Below are 24,153 nucleotides of genomic sequence, written 5' to 3'. Positions count from 1 at the left end.
GATGGAACTAAAAAGTTCAATCAATCAATTCCAACTTTGCAAGATCTCTTTTTTCCCGCGAGGAGTTGAAATTGATTGAACCTTTTTTTTTTTTGTACACGGTGGCGGAGGCCTAAAGCGAAAAGGTTTTATAAAACCCAGCTGAAGGCCTAGGACTGGGTGACGGTGCGCGTGCCCACAGAGAGGGCTCTGAGTGCCGCCTCTGGCACCCGTGCCATAGGTTCGCCACCACTGGCTTAGGATAAAGTGATGATTTTGCCCAGATTATCGATGTTAGCTTAATGGTAGCTTAATGTCTTTCCTGAGCAAGTAAGTTGAAAGCTTTACTACAGGACCCACTCTAAATTCACAAGAATGTCCCTGCAAAACACAACTTTTACTCCTGAAATAAAGTCACGCTTCCCCAATCTTTTCTAAGTTAAGGGCACGAACATGATTGATACGATAAACCTATTATCTTCCAGTTTAATTTCCAAATACTCTGATCCTGAGCCAGGGAAGCCATGGGAAGATTTAAAATCAAGCTAGCCATCCAAAAATGGAACAGGAGTGAATATGGTCCATGTAAATCAGGAATAATATAATCATATTATGCACAGGTGCTCAAACTACAAATTCTGTTTTTAGAAGCGGATTCAATCCTTATTTTCTTCTCTCCCAGTTTGTTCCTGACTCTCATTTTTGGTTCATGTTCATGTTCCGTTCTGTTCAGTTAGTATATTTTTTGAGCGAGGAGTCTGGATAGGCACCCACATTCACGTGGCACTACACCATCACCACCAAGAATTAATTAGGAAGAGGTATATAATAATGTAAAAAGTACCGTTGGCGGTCTCTTATGTTGAAAATGTCTTTTTATTCCTTCCTCCCCCCCCCCAGTGGAAAACATAACAGCAAATGGGAAGGCAGTGTCTTAAGCAGATGGGAGAGACACTTCATGTGCCATCTGTTTAAAAAAGTAAAAACTGTAGGAAAAGTACTTTGGGGAGAGCTTGTAAGTGGCACATTTAATATCAATATATGTGTTCAGTTACAGTAAATGCAGCTTGTACGTTGTAGGTCGTGCTCGGCTTGTTGTTGTTGTTGTTGTCAGTTGTGATGTCGTGTCCAACCCATCGCGACCCCATGGACCACGTTCCTCCAGGCCTTCCTGTCCTCTACCATCTTCTGGAGTCCATTTAAGCTCACGCCTGCTGCTTCAGGGACTCCCTCCAGCCACCTCATTCTCTGTCGTCCCCTTCTTCTCTTGCCCTCCATCTTTCCCAGCATCAGGCTCTTCTCCAGTGAATCCTTCCTTCTTACTAGTCCCTTCATTGAATACAGATGAATGTATTGCAACAATATTAGTTACCCACCCCTTGCAGAACAGCCCTGCCCACATATAATAATAATAATAGCAATAGTAATAATAATAATAATAAAGTTGGAAGGGACCTTGGAGGTCATCTAATCCAACCCCCTGCTCGGGCAGGAAACCCTATACCAGTGGTGGCGAACCTGTGGCACGTGTGCCGGAGGCGGCACTCGGAGCCCTCTCTGTGGGCACACGTGCCGTTGCCCCAGCCTCACCTCCCCCCATGACCCCCTTTCCAGCAGCCCCCCTGGAGGAGAGTTGCCCCCGAGCGTGGCCCACATGGAGCAGCGCAGCCAAGGACATGGCAACTAGGCAGTGTAGACAAGACTCTGCCCTCACGCTCCATCCCGCACAATTGATGCTGCGGGGCGCGGGCAAAGGATGTGGCCCCGATGGCACTGCTGGGCTGCCTGGGCGATCGGCAGCGGGTCCTGGAGGCGGTGAGTGGCCCTGCGGGCAGGCAGGGTGGGGGACAGGGTGGGGGCGGAGCAGGGGCATGGCAAGGGATGGAGTGGGGGCACGGCCAGTTTTTGGGCACTCGGTCTCTAAAAGGTTTGCCATCACTGCCCTATACCATTTCAGACAAATGGCTACCCAGTCTCTTCTTAAAGTTCCAGTGTTGGAGCATTCACAGCTTCTTGAGGCAAGGAGTTCCACTGGTTAATTGTTCTAACTGTCAGGAAGTTTCTCCTTAGTTCTAGGTTGCTTCTCTCCTTGATTAGTTTCCACCCGTTGCTTCTTGTCCTACCTTCAGGCGCTTTGGAGAATAGCTTGACTCCCTCTTCTTTGGGGCAGCCCCTGAGATACTGGAAGACTGCTATCCTGTCCCCCCTTGTCCTTCTCTTCATTAAACTAGACATCCCCAATTCCAGCAACCGTTCCTTATATGTTTTAGTCTCCAGTCCCCTGATCATCTTCGCTGCTCTTCTCTGCACTCTTTCTAGAGTCTCAACTGATTTTAAACTGATAATTCTATTTGCAAATTATCAACCTGTCATCTATCTACTATTTTAATTAGTTAATGGGCAAGAGTAAAATGACAAGCAAGAAACAAACAAGCAAAAGGCAAAGAGTCATATGTCAAAATCCTCTGTTAGTAAATTATCCTTGTATTCAACTCGTAGAAAGTTTACTACAGCTTCTTATCTGTTCCTTCTTCTCTGATGTTGCACAGCAATTTGGAATTGTACAACATTTGGAATTGCTGAATAAACAGCCAAAATGTAGACATGCTTGACAAAAGCAGTTCTGAGTGATTGAGGGAACCAGTTGCAACTCCGAGCACTGTTTTGGGTTTTTTTTTTTCAAAATGTTTCATTAATTATTTTTTTACATAATCACCTTAATATTTGGTAAACCTATTTGGTAAACAATCAATAACAATTAGTTTCTATAATTCTATAGTCCACCTAATAGCTCGATGTTCTCTTCTTCCAAAAACGTTCTCTTTTGCCAACCTTGAATTAATATAACTATTTGGATAAATAACAATTCAATATAGACATTTTTCTAATATTTCTGCAAATCATAACCGCATTGATCTAAAGATTCTTTTCTAACCGATCATCTCGAGGGCCTTATCGTAGATCCCTGTTTAAAATTCTTATTTAAATTTGTTTTCCCCACAATGTTCAAAACATTCTTACCGGTTAAGATTTTCATTACACTTAAAGTATTTCAGTCTTTTTTCCTCATACAGACCATCCCAACCCTTTTACATTTCTCATATCTTAAAAAAAGAAAAGAAAAAAAGAAATAAGAAGACAGTATTCTACTTAAACTCCAAGCGCTGTTCATTATGGTAGTAGCAGTTATCATCCATCAAAAGTCAGAATCATTTCACCTAGATCAGCGGTTCTCAACCTGTGGGTCGGGACCCCATTTGGGGTCGAACGACCATTTCATGGGGGTCGCCAAATAATGCAGTCTGCCATTTTTTCCCCCTTTTCCTTAGCTGTGCTACTCCCTTTTATTCTATTGGCTTTTGAAAGCCAATAGAATAGACTCTCTTGAATAGAGTCTAATTCTATTGGCTTTCAAAAGCCAATAGGAATTGTCCAGGCTGTCTCTGCCCTGCTGAGCCCGCCAAAAGTCCCATCCTGCAAATGGTGCTGCAAGTTGTCTGCAGCGAAGGCGAGCTGTCTTGAAGTTTCCACCCCTCCCTACTGAGCAACTACTAAAAATGTAAGGAAAAGAGGGCCAGGGGTGGGAGGTGGGAGGCCGGCGGGCACAGGGAGGGTTGCTGGCACGCGTGGGGCCCGGCGGGTGCCTTACGTCCCTTGGGCTGGGCCAGATGGTGGCCCAGCCGATGGTCGGCCTGCACCGTCTCTGCCGCTTGCCAGCTACGCCTCGGCCGGCGCAGGGGGCAGCACCACGCATGCGCGGCGCTCCCGGGCAGGGAAAGTCCTCGACTTACGACCGGTTGGATAGTCCTCGACTTACGACCGGTTGGGGGTCGCGGCATTAAAAAGGTTGAGAACCACTGACCTAGATTAACCCTTCTTAAAATGTTTGGAGTAGGAAGACAGATCTCTGTTTGCCCACTCGTGTAAGTTTAGTAGCACCAAAGTACTAGTTTGCCCATTTTTAAAAGGGCACTCTGCCCCTTCTCACAGGAGGCAGCGACATGAACCCTGAGTTTTACATTCGGCTCCCTAATTGCTGCTAGCTAAGCTAATGCTAGCCTTGTATTTACTTTCTGCAACAGCTGCACTCCGGGGTAGACAGGGCCCATCTGTCTCCTTGGAAACTCTGCAGCACAAGTCTTGTCCAGGAACAGATGGCGGTTCACAGACCTGCAGACCCTTGCAGAAAGAGAAAATCATAATTTAGCATACTTTAGCAAAGTCCGTCTTGGGATTTACAAATTGTTGTGGTGTCCGAGATGAGACGTTTAGGAGATAGAGGAGAAAAGCAGGCGGAGTTGGAAGGTGGGAAGGCGGAGTTAAACGTGTCATCGGTTTGGAATCCTTGTGCAGCCGCTCAAATCCAACCCGTGTGAATTCTGTTGACCCTTATCTGGCGCTGGTTTAGCTTCAACCGTTAGTTGACTAGAGTCATGTCTGTGAGTAGCAATAATAAACGCTCCTGTGCTTTAACTCAAGGAATGCTCCTGGTGGATTGCACCTGACAGGTGGATTGTCCATAGTGTGTTGGGTCTCTTGAGCTTCTTTCTGCCTTGTGGCAATATTTGAAGAAAAACGAAAAGGTCCCAGGAAGCGGCGTTGCTGTGTTTTCCAAACTCTGGCTCAACTTTGACTACAACGAGTGGCGATTTAATTTTATTTGGTGAAAACTATCATCCATGTCTACCTTGTATACTTCCCCTTCCTCTAATGTGTATGTGTATTAACCCATAGTGTGGCTCTAATATTATTGTCCTTTTTATTAGCTTTTATTTCCCCCTTCTACAGGTTTCACACTTTTAGTATTATTACTATTATTCCTCTGTCGTTTTGCAAGTACGCTGAGTGTTTCTGTACCAGAGACAAATTCCTTGTGTGTAACTACATTTGGGAAAATAAAGTGTCCTATTCCATTCCATTCCATTCTACCCAGTTCAGTTCTGTCCAACTGTGTCCTGTCCCGTCCTACCCCACCCGCCCCACCCCACCCCTGGTGCCCCATCCCGTTTTATTCCGTTCCATTCTGCTCCATTCTGTTCCATTCCATTCTACTCCACTCCCTTATACTCCTTTCCATTCCATTCTACTCCATTCCATTCTACTTCATTACATTTCATTTACTTCCATTCCACTCCATTCCGTTCTATTCTATTCCATTCTGTTCCGTTCGATTCTATTCCATTCTACTACATACATTCTACTCTATTCCATTCCTTTCCATTTTACTCCACTCCCTTATACTCCCATTCCATTTCTTTCTGTTCCATTCTACGTGAAGTATTAATACCACTCTTTAATGCCTTGGTAAGGCCACACTTGGATTACTGCATCCAGTTTTGGTCACCACGATGTAAAAAAGATGTTGAGACTCTAGAAAGAGTACAGAGAAGAGCAACAAAGATGATTAGGGGACTGGAGGCTAAAACATATAAGGAACGGTTGCTAGAATTCGGTATGTCTAGTTTAACGAAGAGAAGGACAAGGGGGGACATGATAGCAGTATTCCAATATCTCAGGGGCTGCCATAAAGAAGAGGGAATTAAGCTATTTTCCAAAGCACCTGAAGGCAGGACAAGAAGCAACGGGTGGAAACTAATCAAGGAGAGAAGCAACCTAGAACTAAGGAGAAACTTCCTGACAGTGAGAACAATTAATCAGTGGAACAGCTTGCCTCCAGAAGCAGTAAATGCTCCAACACTGGAAGTTTTTAAGAAGAGACTGGACAGCCATTTGTCCGAAATGGTGTAGGGTTTCCTGCCCGAGCAGGGGGTTGGACTAGATGACCTCCAAGGTCCCTTCCAACTTTACTACTATTATTATTATTATTATTATTATTATTACATTTCATTCTGTTCCATTCCATTCTACTCCACTCCATTCAACTCCATTCTATTCTACTTCAATCAGTTCCATTCCATTCCATTGCATTCCACTCCGTTCCGTTCTATTCTATTTCATTCTATTCTATTCCATTCTACTACACTCCATTCCATTCCGTTCTATTCCATTCCGTTCCATTCCATTTTACTCCAATCCGTTCCATTCCATTCCACTGCATCTCACTCCATTCCGTTCCATTCAATACTGTTCCATTGTTCTTCACTTCATTCTACTCTATTCCATTCCGTTCCACGTGAAGCAATCCCTGAGTTAAGAACAAGTTCCTTTCCTAACTCTGTCTTCAGCTTCAACATCAGAACCTGTGCTTATGGAGAGACTCTACCTGTTGCTAAAAAATGGTGGAGAGTGTTGGCGTTTCTCGAGCTGCTGAGCTGCTGAAGAGGCACAGCGAACTGCTAAAAAACAGGCGCCATTTTCGATAATAGCAACCCATTCGTCTCTAGGAGCTGTCCTTCAGTTGGATGTTCTTAACCTGAGGACTGCCTGTCTTTTTTTATTTTTAGCAAATAACTCCCTCTGTTGCATTAGTCTCTGTCACCACGAGAGAAAGGTACAGTGGAATTGCGAACCATAGATCAGAATCAAGGAAATATTTTAGGCACCTTCCAAAGTGAGCTGGGTCTCCTTTTTTCAATGTCAGGAAATTCACTCCTCACTCCTTGATTTCAGGGGATGAGCAAAATAAGTCGTAGCATTTTCCTGAGTGACAAAAGGGTGGATTTTTCCTCCACGTTGGTCAGGGGTCCCAAAGAGTCATGTTTTTTTTCTGTCATTATTACAAACGTTAAATTTCACACATCCCCAGGAAATGAAAATATAGGTAGTCCTCAACTTACGACTTGTTCATTTACTGACCGTTCAAAGTTACAACGGTGTTAAAAAAATATATCTATCTATCTATCTATCTATCTATCTATCTATCTATCTATCTATCTATCTCTATGTATGCATGTATGTATGTATCTATATCTATATCTATCTATATATATACATACACATATATACATATCTATATCTATCTATCTATCTATCTATCTATATCTATATTTATATCTATATCTATCTATCTATCTATCTATTTCTATATCTATCTATCTATCTCTATCTCTATGTATGCATGCATGCATGTATGTATGTATCTATATCTATATATATATATACATATATACACACATATATACATATCTATATCTATCTATCTATATCTATATCTATATATCTCTATATATCTATATCTATCTATATCTATATCCATCTATCTATATCTATATCTATCTATATCTATCTATTTCTATATCTATCTATCTAGATAGGTAGATAGATAGATAGATAGATAGATAGATAGATAGATAGATAGATAGATAGATAGATAGATAGAGATAGAGATAGAGATAGAGATAGAGATAGAGATATATAAATGTAGTTCTGCTATACATCCCTGAAAATACATAAGACAGATAATAACACAAAGATAGGGGAGGTGGGAGCAACGATCATTCAAAAAGTTTAGGAACGTGCCTAATCTTGGTTTTTACTATTGGGATAGCTTTTGCTCAAGATCTAAAACATTCAGCAATTGTGTTGCTATAGAAATAGAGCATATGGGTCTTCCTTAGCAAAATCCCCCGAGGAGCTGCAGTGCAGATTTATTCATTCTTCTACACTTCACCATCCTTACCGAAAAGATTTAAAGAAGATTTCCGTGGCTGTTTGTTTAGCCTGCTTTCTTCAAACAGGCCTGTTAGATTTTTGATTAGAAACTCGTCTTCAGCATTGTTTTGATAACCTGCAAAGCATGCTTGTATAACTGTGCCCTGTATAACTATATATTTCAGCCAGTGTTATTCTTATTTTTATTTTTTTTGTATTTTTTTTTTTTTTAGCTGTTAGAATTTGAAAAACAGTCTCCTTTGAGGGGTGAGGTTATATTCTAAGAGACCGATTGGGAATCCGTGTGTCACACATAATTGGGTTTGCAATTTTTGTGCCTAAATAGCACTGTGGAATATGGACGTATCCAATATTTCACTCCTGGGAGATCGTTTTAATTTCATATTCTCAATCTTTCTCATGAATGACTCTGTTTAAAACTCTGGATGCAGCGTAAGCTATTGGATAATTATCCGTCTCATTTTCATGCTGGCACACAGTCCGGAAGAAAAGAGGACTGTTTAATATAACGGTCAACACAGGTCACTTTAATTAAGTTGGTTGATGATAATATGTTCTTATTGCAAGCAATATGATGGTTCCCTTTTTCTTCAGTCTGACTGCAGTAAACGGAGCAGCTGAATTTTTTGTGGTTCTTGTTTTATGTTTTGAGATTCCGAGACTATTTCGATCTATTTTTCATACCAATATTTCTCTTCCTGGTTCAAATTTATGTACTCGTATTATTGGAATGTTTAGAATAAAAAAAAAACTCCTCAGCAAAGTGCTACAGGTAGTTCTCGAATTACGACCACAACTGAGCCCAAAAATTCTGTGGTTAAGCAAAACAGTTAAGTGAGTTTTGTGCCATTTTATGACCGTTGTTAAATAAATCACTGCAGTTGTTAAATTAGTGTCATGTTTGTTAATGGCTTCCCCATTGATGTTGCTTGTCAGAAGGTCCCACAAGGGGATCACATGACCCCGGGACCGTCATAAATGTGAGTCCCTTGTCAAGCATCCAAATGTAAATCACGTGACCGTGGAGATGCTGCAATGGTCGTAAGTGTGAAAAACGGTCATGTCCCTTTTTCAGTGCCGTTGTAACTTTGAACAGTCACTAAATGAACTTCTTGTAAATTGAAGGCTTCCTATTGAAAATGGGGCAAAACTCACTCACCAAACGTCTCACTTTGCAACAGAAATTTTGGGGTCAATTGTGGTCGTAAGTCAAGGGCCACCTTTACTTGATAGCGTTTTATTGTGATTTTGTTTGATTGTATTTTAGGTTATCTCTCACTGTTATGGCCTAGGACTGCAACAGTACATTTATTTTATTTATTTCTTTACTGAATTACTTATAAAGGTATTTATCCCTGGCTACTTGTGTGGGTAGTGTGCCAGTTAAAATGTCGTGTTACATAGACACATGTATGGGCTCGCGTGCACGCGTATGCACACATATGTCTTTCTAAAAGCATTCTTTTTCTTTCTTTACTGAATTACTTATAAAGGTACTTATCCCTAGCTACTTGTGTAGGTTCTGTCCAGGTAAAATGTGGTGTTACATAGATCAGGCACGCATGTACGGGCACACATATGTCTTTCTAAAATCTAACAGAATAAAATTCTATTACGGGAGACGTTTCGTTCAGTTTGCTAGCCCTGAGTGAAGCATCTTTTTCCTACCCTGCTTTTTAAGAATAGGAAAATGGTTGAAATTATTGTCCTTCAGCTAGTAAGATAATCAGATATAGCCATCAGTCGGCCATTTTGATGAAATTGTGGGCTTGGATCCAGACCAGGGGTCTTCAAACTTGGCCCTTTTATGACTGGTGGACTTCAACTCCCAGAATTCCTCAGTCGGCCATTTTGATGAAACTGCAGGCTTGGATCCAGACCAGGGGTCTTCAAACCTGGCCCTTTTATGACTGGTGGACTTCAGCGTGCCTGGCTGAGGAATTCTGGGAGTTGAAGTCCACCAGTCATAAAAGGGCCGAGTTTGAAGACCCCGGTTGTAAGTCAAGGACTACTTGTGTAAAATAATAATTAAAAATAATAAGCTAATTTTTAAAAGCTAAAAACAAATCAGCTCAAAGGGCAGACTAAGCCTTTTGCTGCGGTCGCTTTTCTATGTTTCTCAATTTGGAGCGCATCTTGATTGTCACAAATCGTGTCTTCTTTCATTTTAGGATGGCCATTCAGACATTTTGTACACTTTCTGGACAGCCGTGACTCAAACTCTGGCTTCAGAATTTCAGAAAGCATCTGAGAGTAAGTACTGATTTCAGCATGTACGATAATGACATTTGCTCCAGCTTTATAAACCTTGCCTCCGTCCTCTTCTGTTGCACCTACAGGTGGTCCTCAACATACGGCCATAATGGAACCCCAATTTTCTGTCACTAAGAGAGATTGTTGTTAAGTAAATTGTGACCCCTTTTGCGACGTTTCGTGTTAAGTTAGTGACATGGTTGTTAAGTAAATCTGACTTCCCCTTTGACTTTGTTTGTCACAAAGTCGCAAAAGGGGGATCGCGTAATCCCAGGACAATGCCGCCGTCGTAAATACGAGTCAGTTGCCAGGCTTCTGGATGTTGATCACATGACCATAGCCGTAAGAAGAGATTGGACAGCCATTTGTCTGAAATGGTATAGGGTTTCCTACCTGAGCAGGGGGTTGGACTAGATGACCTCCAAGGTCCCTTACAACTTTATTATTATTATTATTATTATTAGTAGTAGTAGTAGTAGTAGTAGTAGTAGTAGTAGTAGTAGTAGTAGTAGTAGCAGTAGTGTGAAAAACCGATCCTGGGTCCCTTTTTTCAGTGCCGTCGTAACTTGGAACGGCCACTAAACAAACTGTTGTAAGTTGAGGACTCCTGTGTTTTGACCTGAATGATACAACAAACAGGAAAGTGGTTGTCTTCTCTCTTGGATGAGAAGCGAAACATTTTTTCGAACAAAAAAACCCTGAGACAATCCAGTTGCTTTTTGGAAAAATCACCTTTGGGACCTGGATAATGGAGAATTCTCCTTAGACCAGTGGTTCTCAACCTTTTTAATGCTGCAACCCCCCCCCCCAACCGGTCGTAAGTCGAGGACTACTCAACCGGTCGTAAGTCGAGGACTACTCAACTGGTGCAGCACCGTTTGCAGAATGGGACTTTTGGCAGGCTCAGCAGGGCAGAGACAGCCTGGACAATTCCTATTGGCTTTTGAAAGCCAATAGAATTAGACTCTATTCAAGAGAGTCTATTCTATTGGCTTTCAAAAGCCAATAGAATAAAAGGGAGTAGCACAGCTAAGGAAAAGGGGGAAAAAAATGGCGGACTGCGTTGTTTGGCGACCCCCGTGAAATGGTCGTTCGACCCCAAATGGGGTCCCGACCCACAGGTTGAGAACCACTGCCTTAGACACTCTCTGGGCCTAATCAAAGTTGAACTCTGAGTGCATTTAGCTTCCTAATGCTAATAATATAGGCTGACTTTTCTTAAAAGAATTTGACTTATTCAGCGCAAGATCCGTGCACTCTTTGAAGATACTGCTTAACTGAAATAAGGGTTTGTTTAAATATTTGATTAAAGCTAAGGAAAGAGATCACCGCAGATGGGGGCTGCAGCCAAGAAATTAAAAGACGCTTGCTCCTGGGGAGGAAAGCCATGGCAAATCTAGACAGCATACTAAAAAGCAGAGACATCACCCTGCCAACAAAAGTGCGTATAGTCCAGGCCATGGTTTTCCCAGTTGCAATGTATGGCTGTGAAAGTTGGACCATAAGAAAGGCTGAGTGCCAAAGAATGGAGGCCTTTGAACTCTGGTGCTGGAGAAGACTCCTGCGAGTCCCCTGCACTGCAAGGCGATCCAACCGGTCAGTCCTAGAAGAGATCAACCCCGACTGCTCTTTAGAAGGCCAGATCCTGAAGTTAAAACTCAAGTACTTTGGCCACCTAATAAGAAGGAAGGACTCACTGGAGAAGAGCCTGATGCTGGGAAAGATGGAGGGCAAGAGAAGAATGGGACGACAGAGAATGAGGTGGCTGGATGGAGTCACTGAAGCAGTAGGCCTGAGCTTAAATGGACTCCAGAAGATGGTAGAGGACAGGAAGGCCTGGAGGAACATGGTCCATAGGGTCGCGATGGGTCGGACACGACTTCGCAACTAACAACAACAAAAGGAAAGAGAGCTATGTGTTTTTTTATGTTCCAATCAAGACAGCTTTTCCAGCAGACCACTAGTATTTTGTTAAATGAGTGCAGGTTGTCCTCGATTTAGGACCACAATGGAGCCCAGACTTTCTGTTGCTAAGCGAGGCAGTTGTTAAGCGGGTTTTGCTCCATTTTGCGAACTTTCTTGATGCAGCTGTTAAGCAGACGCTGCAGTTGTTCAGTTAGTGACACGGTTATTAAGTGAGTCTGGCTTCCCCATTGACTTGACTTGTCAGAAGGTCGCAAAAGAGGGATCACGTGACCCCGAGACGCTGCGACCGTCATAAATACGAGTCCATTGCCAAGCGTCCGAATTTTGATCCGGTGGCGGTGGGGGAACGTTACAACGGTCGTAAGTGTGAAAAACGGTCATAAGTTACCTGTTTTCAGTACCGTTGTAACTTTGAATGGTCACTAAACGAAATCTTGTAACTCAAGGACTGCCTGTAAGGAGACGGCATCTTTAAAAGCATTTCGCAGACTCAATTATCACTTGTTTTAAATCAGAACATAATACGTTGTGGTCTGGCGGTTGCAGTTTATTACCGAGTTGGAAAGGATCAGAACATTAGCTTTAACGATAATGCAGTTTGCAAGAATTCCACACAGTTCTTGTTTAATACATTATATGTTCCCTAAGTGTAGGTTATAAAGGGAACGCCAGCAGTTCCATCTGCAATTGTAATCGGAAGTACAACCGGATAAATCTCCCCATGCCCGTTTTTATTCTTTCCAACCAAAAGGAAATTTGGGGGGGAAAAAAAATATTACATAAAGGGACTCCATTTCTCTGTCGGTCCGTGGGTCCTTCAGCAGGATAATTCTCTGAAAACTGAACAGAAGGGGACCAAATGGGTTCTGGAAGAAGAAACTACAGGAAAAAAAGGGTTTTTTAAAATAGGCCCCATCTGGCTTGAGGCAGAGAAAAACATTGTTTTTTTTAAAAAAAAAAAATCTGTGTAATTTCTATAGGAGAGGCAGTTGGGCAGTGGATCAAAAAGCTGATGATTGCACCATCCTAAGCTCTTCTCGTCTCTCGTCGTATGATCCAGAGGAGAGGGTGTGCAGCTATGGATGTTCATTGCACACACGTATACACAAACACATGCAGATGCAACACAAGGGAAAAGTAGAAGCACGCAGCCCTTCGTTACACGGAAGAAAATATCTGTAGCCACTTCTGGTGGAGAGTAAGAAAGAATTACAGGAGCTGCATTTGCCTCCCTAGTTTTTCCTCACTCTCTCTTGAATCTCTGTCTACGTACGTATGACTTATGACCGCATTTGAGCCCCAAATTTCCGTTGTTAAGTGAAACATTTGTTAAGTGAGTTTTGCTCCATTTTACGACCTTTCTCGCTGCAGTTGTTAAGATAGTAACATCCTTTTTTTATTATTAAAAAGTTTTTATTTTCCATTTATTCATACAAAATAAAATAAATTCCTAACCATTGGTACCGCCTGCCCATTCCCCCCAGGCTGCGTCCACCCTCTCTAAACCTTCCCTACTTCCCTCCTCTTTCTCTCCTCCCCTCCTACTCTCTTCCCCCCCCCCTTCTCCTCTAACCATCCTACTTCCTCCCTACTCCTTCCTCCCCTCTCATCCCTCTCACACACATGAACGCAGCATAGGGGAAATGCCCAAGCATTTGCCATGACTATATTATCATTACCCACCCACTCACCCACCCACCCACCCTCAAACCTCCCCCCCTTGCTTCCCAGAGCAGAATACACGGTTAGTAACATCCTTGTTAAGCGAATCTTTGTGGACTTTGCTTACCAGAAAAAAAGGTGATCGTAGGATCCCAGGACACTGCGACTGTCATAAATATGAACCAGTTCTCAAAGCATCTGAATTTTGATCACATGACCACCAGAATGCTGCAACGGTCATCAGTGTGAAAAACGATCATAAGTCACTTTTTTTCAGTCCTGTTGTAACTTCGGTCACTAAATGAACCGTGTTGTAAGTCAAGAGCTTCCTGTATTTTTACTACGAGGACAATGCTAACAGGAAAATGGCAATAGGAGTAGAGAGAGAAAGACTGAGAGAAAAAGAACTGCCAATTATGCGCTGCGACTTATTAGTAATCATCTTCCCCAAGCGTGACTCTTGTTAGAAAAATAACAGAAAAGAAAAAAAATGCCAATAGAAGCGAATATTTGCAGCTCAGGGTTGAAATGAGGGGTCCTCTGAGCTTGGGGGTTTTCTTGCAGACGTCTCGTGACCCAACTAGGTAACATCATCAGTCTTAGAAGGGAGAGGAGGAGGAGGAGGAGGAGGACTGTGGGGGTCCTTGGTGCTCTCTGAGTTTGATGGTTTTCTTGCAGATGTTTTATTACCCAGCTAGGTAATATCATCAGTGCTAATAAGGAATGGGGTTTGCTCTCTGTTTATACTCTAGGGGCTTGCCCTGTCAGTGTTAGTGGAAATGGTCTTGAAAATGGTGGTTTTCTTGCAGACGTTTCATGACCCAGCTAGGTAACATCATCAGTGCTAGCACTGAAGCATCTGCAAGAACACCACCAAGCTCAGAGAGTACCATGGACCCCACCCAAAAAAAAAATGCATTAATGTATCTGCATTGGAAGTGGCTCTCTAATATTTTCAAAGCTGGTTTATTATCTGCAACTTCCTGTGCCTGTTGTAAGAATATTTTGTGCGAGATGCGTTACATTTTTATATTTTGCTTATTCTAAAGTCTTTGTGGGTTAACGCTACAACTTCTAAAGCAGTGGTTCTCAACCTTTTTAATGCCGCGACCCCCAACCGTTCGTAAGTCAAGGACTACTCAACCGGTCATAAGTTGAGGACTACTCAACTGGTGCAGCACCGTTTGCAGAATGGGACTTTTGGCGGGCTCAGCAGGGCAGAGACAGCCTGGACCATTCCTATTGGCTTTGGAAAGCCAATAGAATTAGACTCTATTCAAGAGAGTCTATTCTATTGGCTTTCAAAAGCCAACAGAATACAAGGGAGTAGCATAGCTAAGGAAAAGGGGGAAAAAATGGTGGACTGCGTTGTTTGGCGACCCCCGTGAAATGGTCGTTCGACCCCAAATGGGGTCCCGACCCACAGGTTGAGAACCACTGTTCTAAAGGATTTGGTTCAAAATCCTTGATGTTCCCAATGATTAAAGCAAAAGATAGATAGATAGATAGATAGATAGATAGATAGATAGATAGATAGATAGATAGATAGATAGATAGATAGATAGATAAGTAGGTAAGTAGATAAGTAGATAGATAGACAGACAGACAGACAGACAGATAGATAGATATAGATAAATAGGAAGGTAGGTAGGTACATAAGGAGAGAGAGAGAGAGAGAGAGAGAGAGAGAGAGAGAGAGAGAGAGAGAGATTGCAAAATTATCAAAACAAACCTGTAGAATTTAACAAATTAGCTATGTCCATTCAAAATACTGTATGTACTTCTGGATATTATTGAGGAAGCGATGAATGTCTAAAGAAATCACTCAGTGGCGAAATATATATATATATATATATATATATATATATATATATATATATATTTCTGGGGCATTTTTGAATTGAATCGGATGAAAACAGATCTCTTGCGTAACTTACCTCATCTAGCAGTAAGAATAACCAGGACAAGGTATTGTTCGTCCAAGCTTCCAATTGTTAATGCTAGCAATTAAATCATCTTTCACTTTTTCAAGCCTGGGTTCTCATTGCAGAAAGAAGCCACTTGACACTGAAAATATAAAGCAGAGAAAAAAGTTGGGTTATGAGGGCATCCAGAGTGTGACTCATGTGTTTTATTAGACTAGAATAGGGACATAAAAGCAAATAACAAGTCACAGCAGGAATTCCTCTGGATATTGCGGGCTTTTATGGCCACTGTGAAGGTAAGGTACAGAATTTTCTCCAGAGTAAAATATTTCTACAGAAGGCTTGTCTGGGGTTGTGGAAATTGCTTTTCTAAACGTCCACGAAGTCCTTGAGTTATGAGCATATAAGCGCTATGTGCTTAGAGCTCAAAGCATTGTTAGATACCCTGCACGCCCACCTCAGGGTCTGCTTCTGTTGCTCCCCTCTGCGAGGGGGTTTCGGACAGTTTCCAGCAGGACTACCCGATTCTGCAACAGCTTTGTTCCCTATGCCACCTGTCTGGTAAATTCGCAAGATTTGTTTTTCTCACCCTGTATATGTATACATTCGAACTAGAAACTGTGATGTTTCTCTGTGTCATATATGTGTGTGTGGGGGGGTGGATGGAGGTACATGCATAATGGCATTTTTTTGAGAGCTGAATGCAGCGAAATTTCATTTGAATGTATGCTGATTAGTGTACATATAAATGACAATAAAGTTTGTATTCTGTTCTGTTCTGCTCCGTTCCCTATTCCATCCCCTATTCTATTCTATTCTATTCTATTCTATTCTATTCTATTCTATTCTATTCTATTCTATTCTATTCTATTCTATTCTATTCTATTTCAGTCCAGTCCATATTTGCTATTCTATTCTATTCCAGTCCAGTCCATATTTTCTATTCTATTCTATTCTATTCTATTCTATTCTATTCTATTCTATTCTATTCTATTTCAGTCCAGTCCATATTTTCTATTCTATTCTATTCTATTCTATTCTATTCTATTCTATTCTATTCTATTCTATTCTATTCCATTCCATTCCATTCCACTCCTATTCTATTCTATTCTACTCTACTCTACTCTACTCTACTCTACTCTATATTCTATATTCTCTTCCATTCCATTCTATTCTATTCTATTCTATTCTATTCTATTCTATTCTATTCTATTCTATTCTATTCTATTCTATTCTATGTTCTGTTCTATTCTATTCTACTCTACTCTACTCTACTCTACATTCTATATTCTCTTCTATTCCATTCCATTCTATTATATTGTATATTCTGTTCTGTTCTGTTCTATTCTATTCTATTCCATTCCATTCCATTCCATTCCATATTCCATATTCTATGTTCTGTTCTGTTCCGTTCCATTCCATTCCATTCTCTATTCCATTCCATTCCGTTCCATTCTTTGTTCTGTTCTGTTCCGTTCCATTTCATTCCATTCTCTTGTTTATTCTATTTTATTCCATTCTATTCTATTCTGTTCTGTTCTGCTCCATTCCGTTCTATACAACTGCCGTTGTCAAGTGAAGCCATGATTCACTATGGATCAGTTTTGCCGAAAATCGGCAATGCTAGGTTTGGCGAAAACTTGTAAAACCCAGTCACAATTGCTTTCCTCAGAGAACAATTTTAATGGCTACATAATATCAGCACAAACATAGCTGAAATCAAGACTGGAAGTCCCCCCCCCAAAGGTTACAAAGTAAAAGTTAAACTTCCCACCCCTTTGGTGTGTCATAAATCACAATCCCCAATTAACACCTTTGGCGGTAGTTCTAGCCCATCAAACACTTGAGCAATTTGACCTTGGTTCCCACAGGAAAGTTATTGTTATGACTGAACTAGAAGAACGTATTTTCCCTCCGCCCACAGCTGTGGCAAGCCGAAAAATGAAGAAAGATGGCTGTAGCCAGAGTCGTTTTGTAGGTTTGACGTGTATTGTTGATTTTAAATATTGTAGCACCGAAGTTCTAAGCATCCCACGAGCTGATAAGGCTTGCTTTAAGTAATGTCTGCGTGGTCTTTTTTTCCCCCCATCTTTCAGCTTCCATGTTTTTGAAGCAAGCTTTCGAAGGCGAATATCCTAAATTACTGAGGCTGTACAATGATTTCTGGAAGCGTCTTCAACAATACAGTGAAAATATTCAAAGAAACGTTATAACGAATGGCGGCCCCGAGTCCTTATCGGAACTTCCACAAATAGATGACGATGAACAGGACATATTCATGCAGAAGAAACAAGATTATGAGTATGAGCACTTCTGTCTGTAATTAGACCACAGACCATTTCAGACTTCAAACTCCTTGCAAACAAATTAGGCTGTTTTCTGTAGCGCAGCGTGATATTTATAAATAGAAATTGGCTTTGCTGTTAACAAAAGCAGTGAATCTATTGCCATTGAGTCATTAGAATTTACTGGTTTGAATAGAAGCAGATTGAAGATTAGTGTGTGTTGGGATTGGTTTGTTAAGAAGGTTGGGGTTTATTTTTTTATACACAAAATTCTCGATCAGTTCTCATATTGTAGTTTAGTAAACTGTCATAAGGCAACATTTCTGCCCTGGAAGATAGTCTCAAAACATGGATATTTGGAGACAGGCATGCTTAGTGTGTTTAGAAAATGTTATTTTAAGTTGAGACATATTTAGGTTTGATCAGTGTCTCTTGATGTAGAACACGAATACACTTACTGGGGCAGTGGTTCTCAACCTTTCTAATGCCGCGACCCCATAATACAGTTCCCCATGTTGTGGTGACCCCCAACCACTTATACATCACTGGGTGCCAGGGGCGTGTCCAAAGAAAAGGGGGGAAAAATGGTGGACAGCCTTGTTTGGCGACCCCCGTGAAATGGTCGTTCGACCCCAAATGGGGTCCCGACCCACAGGTTGAGAACCACTGTACTGGGGTTTTTGAGTTACTAATTTGATACAGGAATATTGTGTTAGTACCAGTATATACAGCACTGGTAAGACCACACTTGGAATAGTGTGTCTAGTTTTGGTCACCATGATACAAAAGATTGTATCATGCCAAAGATGAAAAGATCCTATTGGAGAAACCCTTTGTCTTCATTGCAAAATGAAAATAAATATTTTTGTCTTTGTTAATTGCTCCCTCTTTCTAGCCCAGAAAAAGCACTAAAAAGTTCTTTGCAACCTTACGAAGCTGCCTATCTGTCAAAATCCCTGTCGCGGCTCTTTGATCCCATCAACCTTGTATTCCCTCCCGGAGGTCGCAACCCCCCATCGGCCGACGAACTCGACAGCATTATCAAAATCATTGCAAGGTAAGCGTTGGTAATAAACCTCGGTGCACAACGCATGATGTGATTTTTTTTTTTTTTTACTTCCCCTTCTTCCTTTTTAATCACAATTTTGGAACGGAGATTTCTTCCACGGTTGCATTATTACATTTCTTAATCTCCTTTTGCATCCTGTTATATACTTTTATTTTCTAGTGAACTGAATGTGGCAGCGGTGGATGTAAACCTCAGCTTTGCGGTATCCAAAAACGTGGCAAAGACCATCCAGTTATTTGGCGTAAAGTCTGAACAACTTGTAAGTAATTTTTTTTTTTTTGAATTAAACTATTTTCACGTACAATTAGTCCTTGACTTAACAACCATTTGTTTAGTGGCCATTCAAAGTTGCCATGGCACCGGAAAAAGTGACTGTTTTTCACACTTAATGACTTAGTCCCCACGGTCACGTGATCAAAATTCAGATGCTTATATTTATGACAGTCGCAGCTGAATTAAAACTAAATTAACAATTGCCCTCAATTGTGGTCGTACATTGAGGACTACTTTATTTGTCTTTTTCAAGACTGAAAATTGATGGGATGGGATCATTGCTTGGTGTTGTTGTTGTTGTTGTTAATTGCAAAGTCGTGTCTGACCCATCGCGACCCCATGGACAACGCTCCTCCAGGTCTTCCTGTCCTCTACCATTTTCTGGAGTCCATTGAAGCTCACGCCTGCTGCTTCAGGGACTCCATCCAGCCACCTCATTCTCTGTCGTCCCCTTCTTCTCTTGCCCTCCATCTTTCCCAGCATCAGGCTCTTCTCCAGGGAGTTCTTCCTTCTCCTTAGGTGGCCAAAGTCCTTGAGTTTCAACTTCAGGATCTGGCCTTCTAAAGAGCAGTCGGGGTTGATCTCCTCCAGGACTGACCGGTTTGATCGCCTTGCAGTCCAGGGGACTCGCAGGAGTCTTCTCCAGTACCATAGTTCAAAGGCCTCCATTCTTTGGCGCTCAGCCTTTCTTATGGTCCAACTTTCACAGCCATACATTGCAACTGGGCAAACCATGGCCTGGACTATACGCACTTTTGTTGGCAGGGTGATGTCTCTGCTTTTTAGTACGCTGTCTAGATTTGCCATAGCTTTCCTCCCCAGGAGCAAGCGTCTTTTAATTTCTTGGCTGCAGTCCCCATCTGAGGTGATCTTGGAGCCCAGAAAAATAAAATCTGTCACTACCTCCATTTCTTCCCCATGATCATTGCTACAAATAGCAATTTGACTTGAGGGGATGATTAAAAGTGACCAATGAATTGCAATTGTGGAAAGACCACACACACACACACACACACACACACACACACACACACACGTTGTTGAAATGGAGACGGCTTCGGGATTTCGCTGGTGATTCCTGCAGGGAATTGTTCTCAGTCTTTTATAAGGTGTTTGACATCTCACAATTTTCTTTAAGCAAAAAACATAGGAGGGTTAATTATCCTGAAACCTGAAAAAAAAAAGTAGGAATCTTAGCCCAGCTGAAACCAATAACAGGCTCCGAGAAAAATGAAATTGTATATCGCTATCATATTTTAGAGCTGCAAACCAATTTCTCTTTAGCCTGGTAAACCACAAGTGGGCCTGCCTTTCATCAAGATTGCCCAAGAACTGGGATGGACATGTGGCCCTTAATCTGATTATAAACCTCTCTGCAACTGACAAGTTCAGACAGCTGGTCAGAGAGAAAGAAACTGGTATCCCAAAACGCAAAGAGTCCAGATGGTCCGGTCCAGGGCTGTCTAAACCTAAGGTAGTCATTTTGAGAGGTCCTTGGTGCTCTCTGAGCTTGCTTGTTTACTTGCAGACGTTTCATTACCCAACTAGGTAACATCATCAGTGCTAGTAAGGAGCGAGGTTCGCTCTTAGGTTATATTCTATTGGCTGGCTTGCTCAGTGTTGTTGGGGATGGTCTTGGAGGATAGGATAGGATAGGATAGGATAGGATAGAATAGAATAGAATAGAATAGAATAGAATAGAATAGAATAGAATAGAATAGAATAGAATAGAATAGAATAGAATAGAATAGAATAGAAATATAGACTGGACAAGACTAGAACAGAACAGAACAGAACAGAACAGAACAGAATAGAATAGAATAGAATAGAATAGAATAGAATAGAATAGAATAGAATAGATATTGGAATATAGAATAGAATAGAATAGAAATATAGACTAGACAAGACAAGAATAGAACAGAATAGAATAGAATAGAAATATAGACTAGACAAGAATAGAATAGAATAGAATAGAATAGAATAGAATAGAATAGAATAGAATAGAATAGAATGACAGAGTTGGAAGGGACCTTGGAGGTCTTCTAGTCCAACCCCCTGCTTAGGCAGGAAACCCTACACCTTTTCATACAAATGGTTATCCAATCTCTTCATAAAAACTTCCAGTGTTGGAGCATTCACAACTTCTGGAAGCAAGTCGTTCCACTGGTTAATTGTTCTCACTGTCATGAAGTTTCTCCTTAGTTCTAGGTTGCTTCTCTCCTTGGTTAGTTTCCATCCGTTGCTTCTTGTCCTGCCTTCAGGGGCTTTGGAGAAGAGCTTGACTCCCTCTTCTTTGGGGCAGCCCCTGAGATATTGGAACACTGCTATCATGTTCCCCCCTCGTCCTTCTCGTCATTAAACTAGACATGTTCAAGTTGCCAAGGTTGAGAAACACTAGTCCACATGATTCGGTCTCCCACTCATCCCGTTCGCTATATTGATGGCTTCTACTGCCCTTTATCTTGTACGCCTCTCAAGGAGTCTGTAGAGCAGTGGTTCTCAACCTGTGGGTCGGGACCCCATTTGGGGTCGAACGACCATTTCACGGGGGTCGCCAAACAACGCAGTCCGCCATTTTTTCCCCTTTTCCTTAGCTGTGCTACTCCCTTTTATTCTATTGGCTTTTGAAAGCCAATAGAATAGACTCTCTTGAATAGAGTCTAATTCTATTGGCTTTCAAAAGCCAGTAGGAATGGTCCAGGCTGTCTCTGCCCTGCTGAGCCCGCCAAAAGTCCCATTCTGCAAACGGTGCTGCACCAGTTGAGTAGTCCTCGACTTGCGACCGGTTGAGTAGTCCTCGACTTACGACCGGTTGGGGGTCGCGGCGTTAAAAAGGTTGAGAACCACTGCTGTAGAGTCTGGGTTAGTCCTCATAGCTTTTCAAGAAATCAGTCGATGGGCACGTTGGACTCTTATCTTGGTTTTATCCCATTCAGAAATGGTCTGAAATGGTATCGGGTCTCCTGCTTGAGCGGGGGGCTGGACTAGATGACCTCCAGGGTCCCTGCTATTCTGTTCTCTGACACCACCGCTGCCTTACTAGACCAGAAAGGACCGCTGAAGCATGCGATGCCAGTCCTTTTCAAACTCTGGAGAGCTGGACCTGTTTCAGAGGACAGCTTATCAAAAATGCAAACACTTCCCTCCCTTATCTCCATCACTCCCAGTTGCTAGGAGAGACCTGTTTTCTCCCTCCCTCTCCTCCTCCTCCTTCTGTCCATCACTCTTGATTCCTGTTTGCCGGTCTGAAACTCTTCAACGAACGTTGAAATAAACAGACTACCTTCCTCTCCAAGAGAAGAAGCTCACGGTGACATTCGGATCCTAAACCCGGAAAGAAAGAGAGAAAAATTGCCGAGGGCGACGTCAAACGATTGCAAAAAAAAAAAAAAAAAGTAATAAATAAATAAAACGCCCGCTAAAAAAGCCAGAGTTTTCTCTGAAATTAACTAGGTGAAGGTGTCCCCCCCCCCTCCAGAGGGTGCTCATCCCCATTTGTTGGCCAAAGGAGCCAGAGTTGGCTGAAGACATTTTCCGTGGCCACGTGTCCAGCGTGGCTATACGCGCCATCCGTATATATTTGTTCCTGCAAGTCGTTCTTGACTCCGAGCTGTTGCTTGGACAAATCCCAGATAGTTTTCTTGGCAACGTTTTCAGAACTATTTGTCCTTGACTCTCCCTAGAGCCGAAAGGGAAGGACAGAAGCACCCAGCTGGTGGTCCCGGTTAAGGCAGGACTAGGCTCCCAACGTCTAGTCTGGTGCCTTTAACCACTAGACCAAACTGCCCCTCCCTGGAAGAAAAGTGGAATGTAAATCCAATAAAAAGATGTTGAGACTCTAGAAAGAGTGCAGAGAAGAGCAACAAAGATGATCAGGGGACTGGAGGCTAAAGCATATGAAGAACGGTTGCTGGAACTGGGTATGTCTAGCTTAATGAAGAGAAGGACAAGGGGGGACATGATAGCAGTGTTCCAATATCTCAGGGGCTGCCCCAAAGAAGAGGGAGTCAAGCTATTCTCCAAAGGCCGGACAAGAAGCAACGGATGGAAACTATTCAAGGAGAGAAGCAACCTAGAACTAAGGAGAAACTTCCTGACAGTTAGAACAATTAACCAGTGGAACAACCTGCCTCCAGAAGCTGTGAATGCTCCAACACTGGAAGTTTTTAAGAAGAAACTGGACAGTCATTTGTCTGGAATGGTATAGGGTTTCCTGCCTGAGCAGGGGGTTGGACTTGATGACCTCCAAGGTCCCTTCCAACTTTATTATTATTGTTATTGTTGTTATTATTATTACTACAAATAATTCTTGAAGGCAAGAGCTGGTTGTTGTCAGCTAAAAGAAATGGTTGTTTATTGTAATCATTATTGGATATTGTTGTTTGCTTGTTGTTAACAGTCGTGCTTGATTTCCTATAACATCACCCATTTTGTCATACATATACGAATCCATATATGTATACAAATGAAAATCCATATACATACACCCCGCCCTAATATATGGATATATATATATCCATAATTGTTCTAAAAATTCGAGTTCCAGGTATATCCATTTGAAACCCTTTAAAAAAACTGCTAAAACGCTGAACTCCAGAACATGAAAAACTTTATTCCATACTGAGCTTTCATCAGCAACTGCTGACGTTATCAAAATATCAGCTAGAAACTGGAGACGCTCGTTCTTATAGCCTAGTGGTTGTTAATGATCACTGAGCGCATCGTAGGTCTATCTATATATACACAAACAGACATACACACACATAGCTGTATACACATATACACACATCTGTGTGTGTGTGTGTGTGTGTGTGTATATATATATATATATATATATATATATATATACATACACATAATATATATACACAAGATATATATATATACATGAGATATATACACACGATATATATACATGGTGTGTATATAGATATAGATATATAGATATAGATATAGATATATTCTGACTTACAACCACAATTGAGCCCAAAACTCTTGTGGTCACAAAAGGGGATCACACGTCCCTAGGACACTGAAACCATCATAAACATGAACCAGTTTCCACGCGTCTGAATTTTGATCACGTGACCGCGGGGACGCTGCCAACAGTCGTAAGTGTGAAACCTGGTCGTAAGTCACTTTTTTCAATGCCTTTGTAACTTTGAACGGTCACTAAATGAATTGTTGTAAGTTGAGGACTACCTGTCCA

At 41.8% G+C, this 24,153-nt stretch overlaps 1 protein-coding gene across 1 annotated transcript in view; it reads left to right on the top strand.

Annotated features, from left to right (window-relative positions):
* COG5 (component of oligomeric golgi complex 5) overlaps positions 1-24,153 on the top strand; it is a 127,248-nt gene that overhangs the window by 77,702 nt on the left and 25,393 nt on the right. Inside the window, exons 11-14 of the mRNA XM_039354473.1 lie at positions 9,723-9,804; positions 17,414-17,618; positions 18,498-18,659; positions 18,831-18,930. Coding sequence (XP_039210407.1) covers positions 9,723-9,804; positions 17,414-17,618; positions 18,498-18,659; positions 18,831-18,930 — 549 coding nt within the window. The remainder of the gene's footprint in view (positions 1-9,722; positions 9,805-17,413; positions 17,619-18,497; positions 18,660-18,830; positions 18,931-24,153) is intronic.

The sequence above is a fragment of the Crotalus tigris genome, unplaced genomic scaffold (genome assembly GCF_016545835.1).
Source record: "Crotalus tigris isolate CLP2741 ecotype Arizona unplaced genomic scaffold, ASM1654583v1 scf7180000018553.2237530, whole genome shotgun sequence".
Lineage (NCBI taxonomy): Eukaryota > Metazoa > Chordata > Lepidosauria > Squamata > Viperidae > Crotalus > Crotalus tigris.
Note: the sequence above shows the minus strand (reverse complement) of the source record. Positions and strands in the feature narration are given on the sequence as shown.